The sequence below is a fragment of the Erythrolamprus reginae genome, chromosome 1 (genome assembly GCF_031021105.1).
Source record: "Erythrolamprus reginae isolate rEryReg1 chromosome 1, rEryReg1.hap1, whole genome shotgun sequence".
Classification (NCBI taxonomy): Eukaryota; Metazoa; Chordata; class Lepidosauria; order Squamata; family Dipsadidae; genus Erythrolamprus; species Erythrolamprus reginae.
Window position 1 is genome coordinate 133,399,144 of NC_091950.1, and position 13,867 is coordinate 133,413,010.

At 37.9% G+C, this 13,867-nt stretch overlaps 1 protein-coding gene across 2 annotated transcripts; it reads left to right on the forward strand.

Annotated features, from left to right (window-relative positions):
* The first annotated feature begins 70 nt into the window (after nt 1-70).
* POLR2L (RNA polymerase II, I and III subunit L) lies at nt 71-10,403 on the forward strand. Of its 2 annotated transcripts, none has more exons than XM_070765288.1 (3): nt 71-174; nt 2,742-2,842; nt 9,258-10,403. In XM_070765288.1, exons 2-3 carry the CDS (start codon nt 2,748-2,750, stop codon nt 9,364-9,366), a joined length of 204 nt encoding a protein of 67 aa, XP_070621389.1. In that variant the 5' UTR covers nt 71-174; nt 2,742-2,747; the 3' UTR covers nt 9,367-10,403. The 2 variants fall into 2 exon arrangements, with proteins under 2 accessions (XP_070621389.1, XP_070621380.1); XM_070765279.1 differs by having other exon boundaries at nt 86-222.
* The last annotated feature ends 3,464 nt before the right edge of the window (nt 10,404-13,867 follow it).

Sequence of the window (13,867 nt, forward strand, 5' to 3'; positions counted from 1 at the left end):
ACTGCCCTGGGAAACTAAAACACGCTTAGGGAAGGCAGCAAAAGTTATTTCTCCCCTTTTACGGAGTAGTAGTAGCGCCCGCGGGAGTGGGCGTGGCCTTGCGAAAGCGTGGACCAGCAGTAGCTTTGTTGCCTGAGGTGTAGAACGGGAGTTAGCCGTTGGCGGCTCGGCGTGGTAGGTGATCCCGAGTGGCTAGAGAAGAGCGTGCCTTTGGCTATTAAGGTTTGGAAATAGAACGTGCCGTGTCCTATGTCGCCCAGACTTGGAATGTCTTTTATTTTCCCCAACAGGGACCGACACGCCAGTATAATTGCAGCTCGTGTCCTTTCGGTTTGGTTTTTATTGTTATCTTTCTGCCTCTTTTCTTTACAAAAGATAAACCTGACGAAGAAAGGGCGAAAAATTGTTTCGGAAATGTCGTCGTGGGATTCCCAGAAAAAGCTTTTTAGCGGGAAGAAACCTTGGACTACGCATAATATAAGGAGTTAACAGCTTGAGACACAAACATACAGTGCTGAGCTAACGCTAAACATACTCCATAAGAACTTATATGTGAAGCCTGCCGGGTTTGGGTTGTACAATATATTTAATTTCATTTAATTACAATATATGTTGTACAACATTATTAAATTACAGTATGTGTTGTACAACCAAAACCGGTCAGGCTTCACATAAAAGTGTGCACATATAAAGGGTACTTCATGCTGTGAAATTTTGGTCTACAGTGCTGTGCGTGGCTGGTTAATTTATGAGTCACTATAATGGTGTATTAACGAATACATTATCATTGATTAGATGAGCAATAGCACACAAACAGCCAATCTGTAACAATTCCAATGTTTCCTCCCCCCCCCCCCAGAAATGATGGAATAATGAGGGGGGAGACAGGGAAGATTACAAATGGAGGATGACAACATTTGCACACAGCCCAAATGAAAGTCTAAATGAACCATGTGACTGTCCAGAAAGAAACCTTATCTCTAGAAGCATCACAAAAGTGTTTGAAAACTATTAGATCTTTTCTATCTTAGATTTTTCCCCTACAGTAAAAGAGTTGAAATGAGTAATGAGAAAACACAGAATTGCAAATAGAGATTGATACAATCTGATCCTCTGCACAATTCCTTAAATAAGGCTAAATATTTACATAAGAAAAATCTGCTCTAGAAACACTTCCATCAGATAAAACATTTATTGCAAAATGGTCCTTGCAGAATTTTATCAAATAACTAGATACCATCTTTCATTATATTCTGTTCATATTTTTTTATTTTTTTATTTAAAGTCAACTAAGGAAAGAACAGAATCGTGTATTTTTATTGTCAATAATGCAAGAATTCTTATCTAGAAGCATCAGCTGTTTAAAACAGAAAAATGCAGAATCACATGAGCTGTTGGAAAACATTTCATGAGTGAAGCAGAATAACTATTAAAGCAGTTTTAACCATATTCAGTTTCCAATTAGTTTCACTAAATACAAGTACTTTTGTCACTTAACATTCTGTTCTTCAGGGCAATACTCATTTGCAAGCTGATTTATTAATTGCATTTGAGTACACAGACATCTTGCACACGATCATGCTGATACAGACTAGTTCTAATTCCCTCTTCATCCCAGAGATACCAGGAGCTCAAATACCATAAAAAATGGTCACAAGAACATTTATTGAGAAATGAAGAATGTAAAACAATCCAGCAAGATAATTTGATATTGGGCTAAGAAAATGTAATACATGTATTGGTTACCAATGAAGGAGAATATTTGCAGCTCAGGGTTGAAATGAGGGGACCTTGGTGTTCTCTGAATTGGTTGTTTTCTTGCAGATGTTTTATTACCTAAACTAGGTAACATCAGCACCAGGCTGATGATGTTACTTAGTCTGCAAGAAAATAACCAAACTCAGAGAGCATCAAGGACCTTTCATTTATTAGTTACCAAAAGCATTTAGACTTGTATACTGCTTCACAGTGCTTTACATCCCTCTCTAAGCTGTTTACAGAGTCAGCATATTGCCCCCAACAATCTGGGTTACTCAGAGAGCTTGGTGATTAAGCCAACATTTAAAGCTGGGTTCTCATATTCAAAATATAGTCAATTAGCCCTTCTGAAAGGCAAAGAGAGGGGGTGGCTCTTGCAAGGTGTTCCAAAGGGTAGGAACCATGGCAAAAAAAATGCTCATCTAGACCTGAAATTCCTTGACCAAAGGGGTGGCAGCAAGCCCCACCTACCAGAAATATGTATATACTGTAAACATTTTTTTAAAATAGATATAGTCAGATGGGATTTTTTGCCTAGTTAATTGATCCTGATTACTTGGGTTTCCAAGATATCCCACCATTCAAGCCACATTCATTTAAACAGTTATGTCCTTTGTGCCCCTATCCAAGGAAATATGTTTTGAGATGGGTTATATAGGTAGTCCTTGACTTATTCATCTAATGGCCATTCAAAATTACAATGGCACTGGAAAAAAGCGACTTATAACCACTCCTCACATTTTTGATCATCCCAGCATTTCCAGTCTTGTAATCAAAATTCAGGAGCATGTCACATGGTACCCATTTGTGATCTTCCCAGCAATTGAAGTCAATTGGGAAGCCAGAATTCACTTAATGATCATGTGATTCACTTAATAATTGCAATGATTCACATATACAACCATGGCAAAAAGGTCATAACATTGGGTGTGAATCACTTAATATCAGCTTGCCTAAATGCTGTTTGGTTTATATTTTCATAGGTCGAAATGATTATACCTGTGAGATGCTTCACTTGTGGTAAAATAGTTGGAAATAAATGGGAGGCGTATCTTGGCCTTTTGCAAGCAGAATATACAGAAGGGTATGCATTCTCTAGTTATTTTTATAACTGTTTTGTGAGATAAGCAACTATTTTATCAATTAACAATTTGGATTGCAGTGTAATAGTTAAGTATCTTATTTTCATGCCCCTGAATGCAAATGTTGCTAATTTTCTTGGGCTTTCAGTTGATAACTGGTACAGAATAAGACATTGCTTAATTATTCCCTTGTAGTGTCCTGTTAGACATGTATTTCTGAGTAATACTTTAGTTTGTTACATTGTCAAAACAGATCAAATAATTTGATTGATTTTAAAATATTAATCTTGTTCCATTAGCCCATAATACTAATGTACTCTTTTTTTTAAAAAAAAGGTTTGCTTATATTTGCAGTCATGTTGTACTGTTTTTCAATAATAACAATTTATATAATTTATAATCTTAAATAATAGCACATTATGTTGAATCCTATTATGTACTATAAAAGCCTGAAAAACCTTTCTTCCATTGATTGCTAGCATTTGGAAACTATTATCTATTATTCTCTTTTGTGCTATATTCACCATTTTCCTTACCTTGGTAGAATTGTCTCTGTTTGCAGTTAATCATGCTATGATATCCATTGATTTTTCATTGCGAGTACAGAATTAGAAACTATGGATCTACAGACTGAGATTAAATAGCATATTACTGAAATATTTGCATGATAAATACATCTGATTTGAGTGTATGCCTAAATTCTCTTGCAATTTATTGTATGATTTTAGATTAGCCAAGTGAGCATACAATGCATAATTGAATTCCTCCTAGCAGCAGAATTGTCTGTAGTAACTGTCATCTGACAATTTTCAGGATACTCAAGAATGTAAGATATTATTAAAATAATTTATTGTAATAAAAAAGGGTCAGGTCACCTGAATAAGCTAGTTGTGCAGAGATGCAGAGATTCTGCCGTATTTCAAAATGTTGCTTTTCATTTACATTGAGTTCCTTCAAACAGCACTGACTAAAAACAATATTGAAGAAAAAAACATGATCATTTCTGCTTAATTGTTTAGCTTCATATTATCAGATATAGGGTTTTTAAAAGCTGAAGCATGGGTTCATAAAAATTGGTATATTACAATCATTTTGCAGCACTCAGCTTTTCTGCAATTTTGGTGGAAATTTATGTGTTTATATGCATTTCTACTTAGAAATAAACTCCTTGGAGTTCAATAAAATCATCTCCATATAAACATATACAACCCTGCAGCCTATGTATGCTGAGATGTTCATCAAAACACTAATAAAACAAATACAACAATTATAATACCCCATTAAAATGTATAATGATCTATTTTTAGTTTTATTGTTGCTTGAATAGATTTGAGGTTGAACTTTATGAAGAAGCTTTCATATGGTGTGGAAATCTGGAACTTGTTGGGGAAACTACAGATTGCTGTTTTGTGCTTATCAGTTCTCTGTTTATATTTTTTTCATTTTTCTCTTACTTGATCTGTGAGTGACTGTCATCTCCAACTGAATGTTAAATGCTCTAGATATTTTATGCCTACAAAAATTCTTACCCAAATCAATAAAAGTAATCCTGAATTATTGAAATTTCCATCCCAACGGCTGTTGTAAATTAAGAAGTACGGTACTTGTAGTCCCCTTTAGAATGTACTTACATGGCAAAATATGCAATAAGTACTTGAAAAATGCCACCTTTCTTTGAGACTATTGCTATCTTTGTTAGTACCTCTATGCCATCTGAAAGATGCTAATTAGTCCTTATTGAAATCCTGGATTTATATAAAATAGAAACAAATGTAATTTTTACCTGGAAGGTCAGGATTAAGCCCCAATAAGCTGTTCTACTAAATCAGTGATGGGCAACCTTTTGAGCTTGGTGTGTCAAAATTCGCCAAAAAACTGAGCATAACTCGGGTGGTGTGTCACCTTGAGAAAAAAACTGGGCGGCATAGAAGTATATATATATATAGGTAGGTAGGTAGGTAGATATATAGGTAGGTAGGTAGGTAGGTAGATAGACAGATAAACAAACAAAAATAAATATAAATATAAATAAATAATAAATCCCTTCTTTTTTATTAAAAGAAATTAATAATAAAACAAAACAAAACTCTATTATTATTAAAACTAAAACAACCAGCAAATTCAAAAACATAACTATTAATAAAAACAGGTGAGGGTTGGGGGTTTTCTTTCTCTGTTATTATTTAAGTGCTTTTACCATATGCTTTAAATCAGTGATTTTCAACCTTTTTTGAGCCGCGGTACATTTTTTACATTTACAAAATCCTGGGGCACACCACCAACCAAAATGACACAAATCTAATAAATAAATAAATACATACATACATACATACATACATACATACATACATACATACATAAATAACCCCCTCATATATACAATCCCATGTAACATCCCCTTATAAATACAGTCAATCATCAATCATCCCTCCTGAAATTTATACCACTGTCTCATTTCTGGGTACTTCTCCTGTCCTTCCCCCTTTTCTCTCTCATGTTTCTCATTTCTCTCTCTTCCTCCCTTTTCCCCTCATTCCTTCTCCCTCTCACTTCTCCTCTTTTTCCATCCCTGTCTCTCTCCCCCCCTTATGTGTGTGTGTGTATACACTCGAACCATTTCCAAAACCAGTTGAGGGCTGGGTTTTTTTTATCTTTTATTCTTTTCAAAAACAGGTGTGGGCTGGGGGGGGGGTTTCTTATTATTTGGATGCTTTTTACCATATGCTTCAAGAATCACCTCTCTCTCTCTTTTGTTTCTCTCTCCTCTCATTCTCTGCCTCAATCATTTTCTCATTTCTCCTTTTTTCTCCCCTTTTTGTTCTCATTTCTCTCGCTCTCCTTTCCTCTCCCTATCTGTCTTGCTTTCTCTCTCTTGCTATCTTTTTTTCTCTCTTGCTTTCCTTCTCTCTCTCTCTCGTTCTCTCTTATTTTCTTTCTCTCTCTCTTGTTCTTTCTCTCTAATGCTTTCTCTCTCTTGTTCTTTCTCTCTCTCTTATTTTCTCTCACTCTCTCTCTCATGCTTTCTCTTGTTCTTTTAAAAAATTTTAAAAAGTGTGGGCGCACGCTACTATGCATGCGTGAGTTCTGACATCCATAATTCGCTACCCCTCCTCTCTCTCTTTCTCTCTCCTCCTTCCTCTCTCATCTCTCTTTCCTTTCTCTCATTCCCTCTTTCTATCTATCCTTTCTATCTCTCACTCTTTCCTTCTCTCCCTCCCTTTCTCTCTTTCCTTTCTCTCATTCCCTCTTTCTCTCAATCCTTTCTATCTCTCACTCTTTCCTTCTCTCCCTCCCTTTCTCTCTCTTTCCTTTCTCTCATTCCCTCTTTCTCTCTATCCTTTCTATCTCTCACTCTTTCCTTCTCTCCCTCCCTTTCTCTCTTTCCTTTCTCTCATTCCCTCTGTCTCCTGGGGCTGACTGCGCCTGCCCTGCACCCCCAACCGCGGAGGGAAAGCATTTGCCTTTCGGCACCGCCAACCCCCCCTCCACCAGCAGCAAAAGCCTGAACGACGGAGCCGAAAGGCAAACGGTGCATCCCTCCAGAAGCAGCAAAAGCCGCCCTAAGCGGCGGGGTGCGCCGTTTGCCTTTCGGCTCCGTCGTTCAGGCTTTTGCTGCTGGTGGAGGGGGGGTGGCGGTGCCGAAAGGCAAACAGCGCACCCCGCCGCTTAGGGCGGCTTTTGCTGCTTCTGGAGGGGTGGGCGCCGATGCAGCAAAAGCCTAAGCGGCGGGGTGCACCGTATGCCTTTCGGCACCGCCAACCTCCCCTCCACCAGCAGCAAAAGCTTGAACGACGGAGACGAAAGGCAAACGGTGCATCCCTCCAGAAGCAGCAAAAGTCTAAGTGGCGGGGCGCGCCGTTTGCCTTTGGCGCCTTCCCCTCCACCAGCAGCACAAGCCTGAACGACGGAGCCGAAAGGCAAACGGTGCATCCCTCCAGAAGCAGCAAAAGCCTAAGCGGCGGGGCGCGCCGTTTGCCTTTGGTGCCTTCCCCTCCACCAGCAGCAAAAGCCTGAACGACGGAGCTGAAAGGCAAACGGCGCCCCCCGCCGCTTAGGGCGGCTTTTGCTGCTTCTGGAGGGGTGGGCGCCGATGCAGCAAAAGCCTAAGCGGCGGGGTGCACCGTTTGCCTTTCGGCACCGCCAACCCCCCCCCCCTCCACCAGCAGCAAAAGCCTGAACGACGGAGCCGAAAGGCAAACGGCGCGCCCCGCCGCTTAGGCTTTTGCTGCTTCTGGGGGGGTGCACCGTTTGCCTTTCGTCGCCGTCGTTCAGGCTTTTGCTGCTCGTGGAGGGGGGGTTTGGCGGTGCCGATGCCAAATGCTTTCCCTCCGCGGTGGGGGGTGCAAATGGCGCAACGTCTACGCAGGTTTTTTTTTTCCAGACTCTCTTTTTTGCGAGCCCGGCATGATTTTTTTAAATTACAAATTAATAATAACCCCTCATCCTTCCCCTCTTCCCCTCCCTCTTTTTCTCCTTCTCTCCCTTTATATTTAACCCTTCCTTCCTCTCTCCCTCTCTCCCTCTCTCCCTCTCTTTCACTTTTCTCTTTGGTGAACCCCCCAAACTGTTCAGACTCAAGAAAAAGCTTATCAAGGGGGCTGGGGGGGTTGTGAAAATCTAGTTATGAGCCGCCAAAGGAGGAAGCAAATGGCGCGACGTCCACGCAGGGTTTTTTTTCCACTCTCTTTTTTGCGAGCCCGGCATGATTTTTTAAAATTACAAATTAATAACCCGGCAAGGGTTTACCTGTAACAGCTATAAGAGAAACGGCAATTAAGTTATTCAGCCCTCCCCGATGCGATCGACCCAAGGTGAGGAGACACCATGCGCTGCTCGTGGAGGGAAAGAAGCGAAGGAGGGGAGAGGAGGTTGGAGTAGATTTCCTGGCGGAGCGATATGGGATGAGCAGTTTAATGTAAGCAAAGTAGGACCCCGGGTAAATAGCCCTGGGAGTGAAATTAAAATTGCAACCGGCGCAATTTTTTAAAAAATTGGTGCAAAACAAAATTAAGGGGAGAGGAAAAATAATAATAATAATTGCAGTTGCTGTACTTGCAGTCGGTGGGAAATTGGAAAGCGGGGAGATTTGCATCTTCACCACTCTAAGCTCCCTGTTTCTCCGGCGGCCGCGTGTCACCTAAAATGGCTCCGCGTGTCAGTGCTGACACGCGTGTCATAGGTTCGCCATCACTGTACTAAATAGAGGCTGAATAGCTATATTTGAGGATATAAGAGCCTAATGAACAAGTATCCAGTTAAATCCAACATACAGTTTCTTATTCCTCCATCTGAATAATCCACTGCATGCATCAAAATGATAAAATTAGAGTGATACAATCAATCCAGGATGATATAGCAAGGTTAGATAGTTGAAATCATTACAAAGCAATGAATTTCTGCCATATTGCATTTATACTACTGGGTGGAGGGTGCGAAATTAAATGTTTTTTCTTGTGTCACTATGCTAGTAACACCCAGCATTGAAATATGTGTTCAAATTAATTTGAATGAGTAGTTTATTGGTTCAGTAAATTACTTTTAGGTTTCAATCCTGTTCTTTTATAGAATGTGGATTCTTGCAGGCATATGTATATATGTGTTCACAATGCAAAATGCACACAGTGGTAGCATGGTGAGAGGAATCACCACAATTAGTTTCAGGTAAAATTGACAGTCATAGCTTGAAAAGGAGAGGAAGCTAGGAATTTCAAAGGGTTCCTGAGTTTTTCTCATCATTTCTCTTCTGTTTCAAAAGATACTTTTTTTGTTGTTGTTCAGAGTCTTTTTTTTTTTATAAGTACAATTTTGTGCAGTTGGGAAGAAGAAAAACGGAAGATGCTGAAAATTGTTAGAAGCCAACACTGTGACTTTTGTGATAGAGAAGTCCCAAGCATTGAGATGGAAAGAAAATAAACAAATCATAGATCTAAAAGTTCCCCACATTTTCTTTTTACATTTTCCTGCAGGCAGAAGCTATCTTCTACATCTGACTTGTTAATATTTGAATTAGTCAAAAGCATCTGTTTTCCCCAATATATAGTCTTGGTTCTTCCATCAAAACAGCAGTTCCTCTCACTAGACTATCAAGACACCAGATGTGATTTTAAGTGGGAATGCTCAAGGCAATCAAATCAGGCACATGTTTATGAGTAGAAAAATCTAAAAACTAGTAATCGATCCAAGTAGAATTAACAGAGCATTTAAGAGACAACTTCTTTCACAACTTTTCCCCCTAATGATCTCTGATTATTATAGTTCTTAGTTGCACCATCTTCTGCTGCAGATTCTCATATTCTCTTTGTCTCTCATCCTTCTTCCCTTTGTGGACAAGGCCTAAAATTTGTATTTATTTTATTGGGATCTGATTTAAACATCATGCCTTTCTTTGAAAATGCCATTGCTTTTGTTTGTTCTTAGTGACGCCTTGGATGCTTTGGGCCTGAAAAGATATTGCTGTCGCAGAATGCTGCTTGCCCACGTAGACCTGATCGAAAAGCTACTGAATTATGCCCCACTGGAGAAATAAATATGAAGAATTTATGGTGCCATGAACCAAGGTTTTTACAATCCTCAAGCCAAACCGCTGGGATTAGAAACCAGATTAATGACCTGTGGAAAGTTCCTTAAACCACTTAGTATTCCCCAAATAAATGACTTAATATTGAATTTCACCTAGACAGTTGGGGACTGTGCATTTAATTACAGCAGAGTTTCTGTCAGATTCTATTAGAATCTTTTTGATTTTCAAATATGGCAACTTGAAAAAAAATGGAGATGTTACAGTCAGCAGTTGTAATGTGTTAATAAAAATATTTCGGTTAAATGAGTTCCCATCATCTTATTCTAAATCTCATCCCTGAATTACATGCGTTGCATTTCAGCCTTATTCAGATCGTTGACGCATTGTGTTGAATTCCATTTCAATGTTCTTCCACATTATTACATTATATCTTAAAAACTAGACCAGGCATAATGACATGTGCTGTGGGTTGTCAAAAGAAAAATAAAAGTAGGAAGGGCAGGCAGCCTCTTCATAAATGACCTTTGTATAACTATAATTTTAAAATATATTTTACTCTTGTAGGAAATAATCTATTATTTTATTAACTAGATAATAGAATATTTTTAATTTCATATACCAGTTATAGTATAAAATAAAAGTTTATTTTCTGGAGCTTTGGCAAACATACAAAGATGGAGAGAATGTGAGCGACTTAGTTTCATGGTGAACAATTATGTTTCATGGAAATCATTATATCCAAGAAGGAATATATTAACCAGATACAAGTCATAAGGATGCTAAAAAGATACATGCATGTTTTCATTTATTTTTTTTGTTCACTGATCCAATCTGGGTCAGTCACTAGGATCAGCGGTTTAGACTTCCTAGCTTTCAGACTTGTGCTAGACAGGGAATTTTTCTCCCATCAGAATGTTTCTTGTCCATCCTTAATTCAGAATTCAGAAACTTTGTGTCAACCAAAAGATACTGTTTCTGTGTTGAATATGTTTCTGCCAGTTGTGGAATTTGTTTTTAATAATTAGAGTTGAGCTGGAAATCAATTTGTAGTTCTGTTTTGTGATCCTTTGAGGGAACTTAGTAAATAAATATGTGCTTGTTGCCGAATAAATCTGGAAGAAATTGTAAATTTCTTACAAACTGTAGAAAACAAATGTGATTAATTCAGTAAGAGGTAAAAGATGTTTTCCTATTAGCCACTCCGAGTCTCCAGAGAGGGGCGGCATACAAATCTAATAAATAAATTAAATTAAATTAAAATAAAATAAAATAAATAAATAAATAAAACACTTAAATATTTTCAATCACTTTGAGTACTGCTATGGTGCAAGTACAATCCCAAACTATATTTAGAGAAAGACATTTTGGATTGTCACTGTCCAGGTCTGCTATAATGGCCTTGAGTTTCGACATAGCAGTGACATTTTAGAGATGGCAAACAGCTTAGAGAAATTGCTACTTATGAATTTACAGAAATTATTCCAACTTGTTATCGTTTAAAAAATAGTTTCCTGCAAAGACAGAATAAAGTTTTCATTTTTAATATCTTCAGTAAGCCCAGAACACTTAAGAAACATCATCTAATAAAAATTTAATAAATAAAACTAAAAATACAAGAAAAGCTGGTTTCTCTATACACTGACATCAGGGTTTAGTAAAGCTTCTCTGGAATAATGGTAATAAGGATGCAATAAAAATGCCAAATCCAGTCTAAACATCTGGCTGACCAAAACCAACTTCAGCATAATTCAATTTGTCTCCAGGCAGTGTAAGCGGTTGCTAAACATTAAAAAATCAAGTACTGTACAGTGGTACCTCTACCTACGAACACCTCTACTTACAAACTTTTCTAGATAACAACCGGGTGTTCAAGATTTTTTTGCCTCTTCTCAAGAACCATTTTCCACTTACAAACCCGAGCCTACCAAAACTGGAAAAGGCAGGGAGAAACCTCTGTGGGGCCTTTCTAGGAATCTCCTGGGAGGAAACAGGGCCCGAAAAGGTGGGGAGAAGCCTCCATGGGGCCTCTCTAGGAATCTCCTGGGAGGAAACAGCCTCCGCCACCCCCTATGGTTTCCCCAATCGCACACATTATTTGCTTTTACATTGATTCCTATGGGAAAAATCTCTTCTTACAAACTTCTACTTAAGAACCTGATCATGAAACAAATTAAGTTCGTAAGTACAGATACCACTGTGCAGTAATAACTGCATAGCAGAGAAATATAGAGGAAAAAATATCAAGTCACGCGAGATTGTTAACCATCCCTTCAGTTTCACACACCCTCAAAGTGTTCAAATCCCCTTCATCTAATAATAAATGTGAAACATGCCAAAGGAAAATTGCTTCCATAAACCAGTGATAAACATAATAAATGGGATGACATCATTCCTAGGTGTGATGATATGAAAAGAACTTGAGAACATCAGTTTCTTATGCTCAACTTCATAATTCAAGAAATCATGCTTATGTAGCTTGTCCCAAAAAGACCAGCAAAGACAGGTGCGTATTTCATTACTTTAGCTATTTTCAGTTCCTTCTGGAACCACATTTTTTTCCAACACTCTTGACTAGTTTTATCAATTTGCTTTAAAATATATATATTCTAGAAACATTTAAAAACTTCTAAACATTATTCTCATTCCCATCTGCAAATCTTTACATGTTAACTTTCCTTTTTTTTCATTTATTACTGGGTTGCAAAATATTGTAGGTTTTTCTTTATCCTCCAGTCTTTAGCCATTTAAAATGTTCTGTTATATTTTAAACCGCTTGCTGAATCCTAAAGCAAAGGGCATTAAGTGATTAATTTTGGCATTTGTATTTCATGGTTGGCTGGAGAGCTTATGTTTTTGTAAGCTTGTAAATTATCTAGGAAAATAGCTGGGGTTTTTTTTAAAAAAAAAAATTCTGTTTTAGGCCTTATTCTTCTGGAATCCACCAAGTTACTGTTCCTTTGCTTTTATCCCTGCAAAGTTACATTTTTAAGGAATAAAGTCACACTAGTTCCAGGGGTACACTTGAGGGATTTTTTTTCAGAATCTATGTCTTCCAGAAGAAAATCCTGGGTTATTCTGCACTTCAACTTTTCACTGAGATGATCTCCTCCATTATGTCCCAGGTTATATTGCTAATATCATACAAAACTACTATGACAATACCAGAAGGCATCTAGGTGGTTTTAGATGCTCACTTGTGCCTACCACACTGAAAGACACGCTGCTGGATCAGGTGTTACACTTAGATCAAGGGATTATGTTTGTCTTTGCATCCTTTATTTGCTGATACCTTATTTTCTTCAAGAAAACAAGATATAAGCAAATAAAAGGTGCAAAGAGAAACATAATCCCCTGATCAAAGTGTAACACTTGATCCAACAAAGCAGGATAGATTAGCCGTTTTCAAACATTAAATCTCAGGACCTCCACTTTACATTGTTTTAAAAGGAGTGAGGAAAGAACATTGGTTTATATGGGCTATATCTATAAAGGTTTACTGTATTCGAAATCAAGACTGAGAATTTTAAAAATATTTATTTGACTTCATCGACCCTTGAAACACTGTTGGAGACACCCAGGGTCCCAAGAGCACAAACAGACAGAGCCGCTGGGATAGACATATGTATGTACATGATATAGCTGAAAAGCACCTAACTGCACCAAATTAAAAGTTTGATTAATGTGCTTTGTTAACCATTCCTTGTTACCAAGATGACCTGTAAAATGTAAATATGCAAATGGGAATTAAAAAGTATTTCCACTGCAAACATTAAGCAATAAAAGTAATTAGTACTGAAGACATGCTAATATGCCTTTGCAGAGCTACAAGGATTTGTTATCATGGGCCACAATTATTTATTTACCATTTCAACACAATCATCAAGGTTTTAATTTTAAACTGAGAAAATATCATTTTCCCTATGTGTTAAATTTGCAGAGGGTAAATGCAGTACTACCATAATAAAGGGAAATTTTGTCCTCTTGAAATGAAAAACCTTATAATTGATTCTGTCATATACAACCCCAATTGGCAAAAGGGGTATCCTTATTTTACTTGCTGTGTTCAAAATTAAAGTGTTTACCCCATTATTTCAAGGATAGTTCTATTGCTTTTGCTGCCACAAGACCATTTCCATTTCTTTCATTTTTCTCCTATTTTTATTTAGAAATATTTAAGATAAAGTGACAAGGAAGAATGTGGGAAAGATATAAGACCAGCAGAGAGAGAGAGTGTGTGTAAGCTGCCCTTCTTGCCTTCCCTAACACTAAATATATACTCATAAATCTATCGCTTTGACAGATGGAGGTTTTTTAGGGACTATGACCTTCCGTCCAATCTGTCTTTCCACCCACACTTCCCAAATCCCTCTGTTCATAATTCCTCCAGAATATAAACTGGGAGGAGGTGCTCTGTATTGTCAAACTTAGATGACAGTTGTAATAATCATCATATATTTACATCTTCTGCTTAGCAATTATGCAACTTGTTTCTCCCCCCCCCCCCGTA

Coding starts and splice junctions, on each gene's coding strand:
- POLR2L (XM_070765288.1), top strand. CDS start 2,748: ATGATTATACCTGTGAGATGCTTCACTTGTGGTAAAATAGTTGGAAAT. Junction 2,843..9,257: donor CAAGCAGAATATACAGAAGG/GTATGCATTCTC, acceptor GTTTGTTCTTAG/TGACGCCTTGGATGCTTTGG.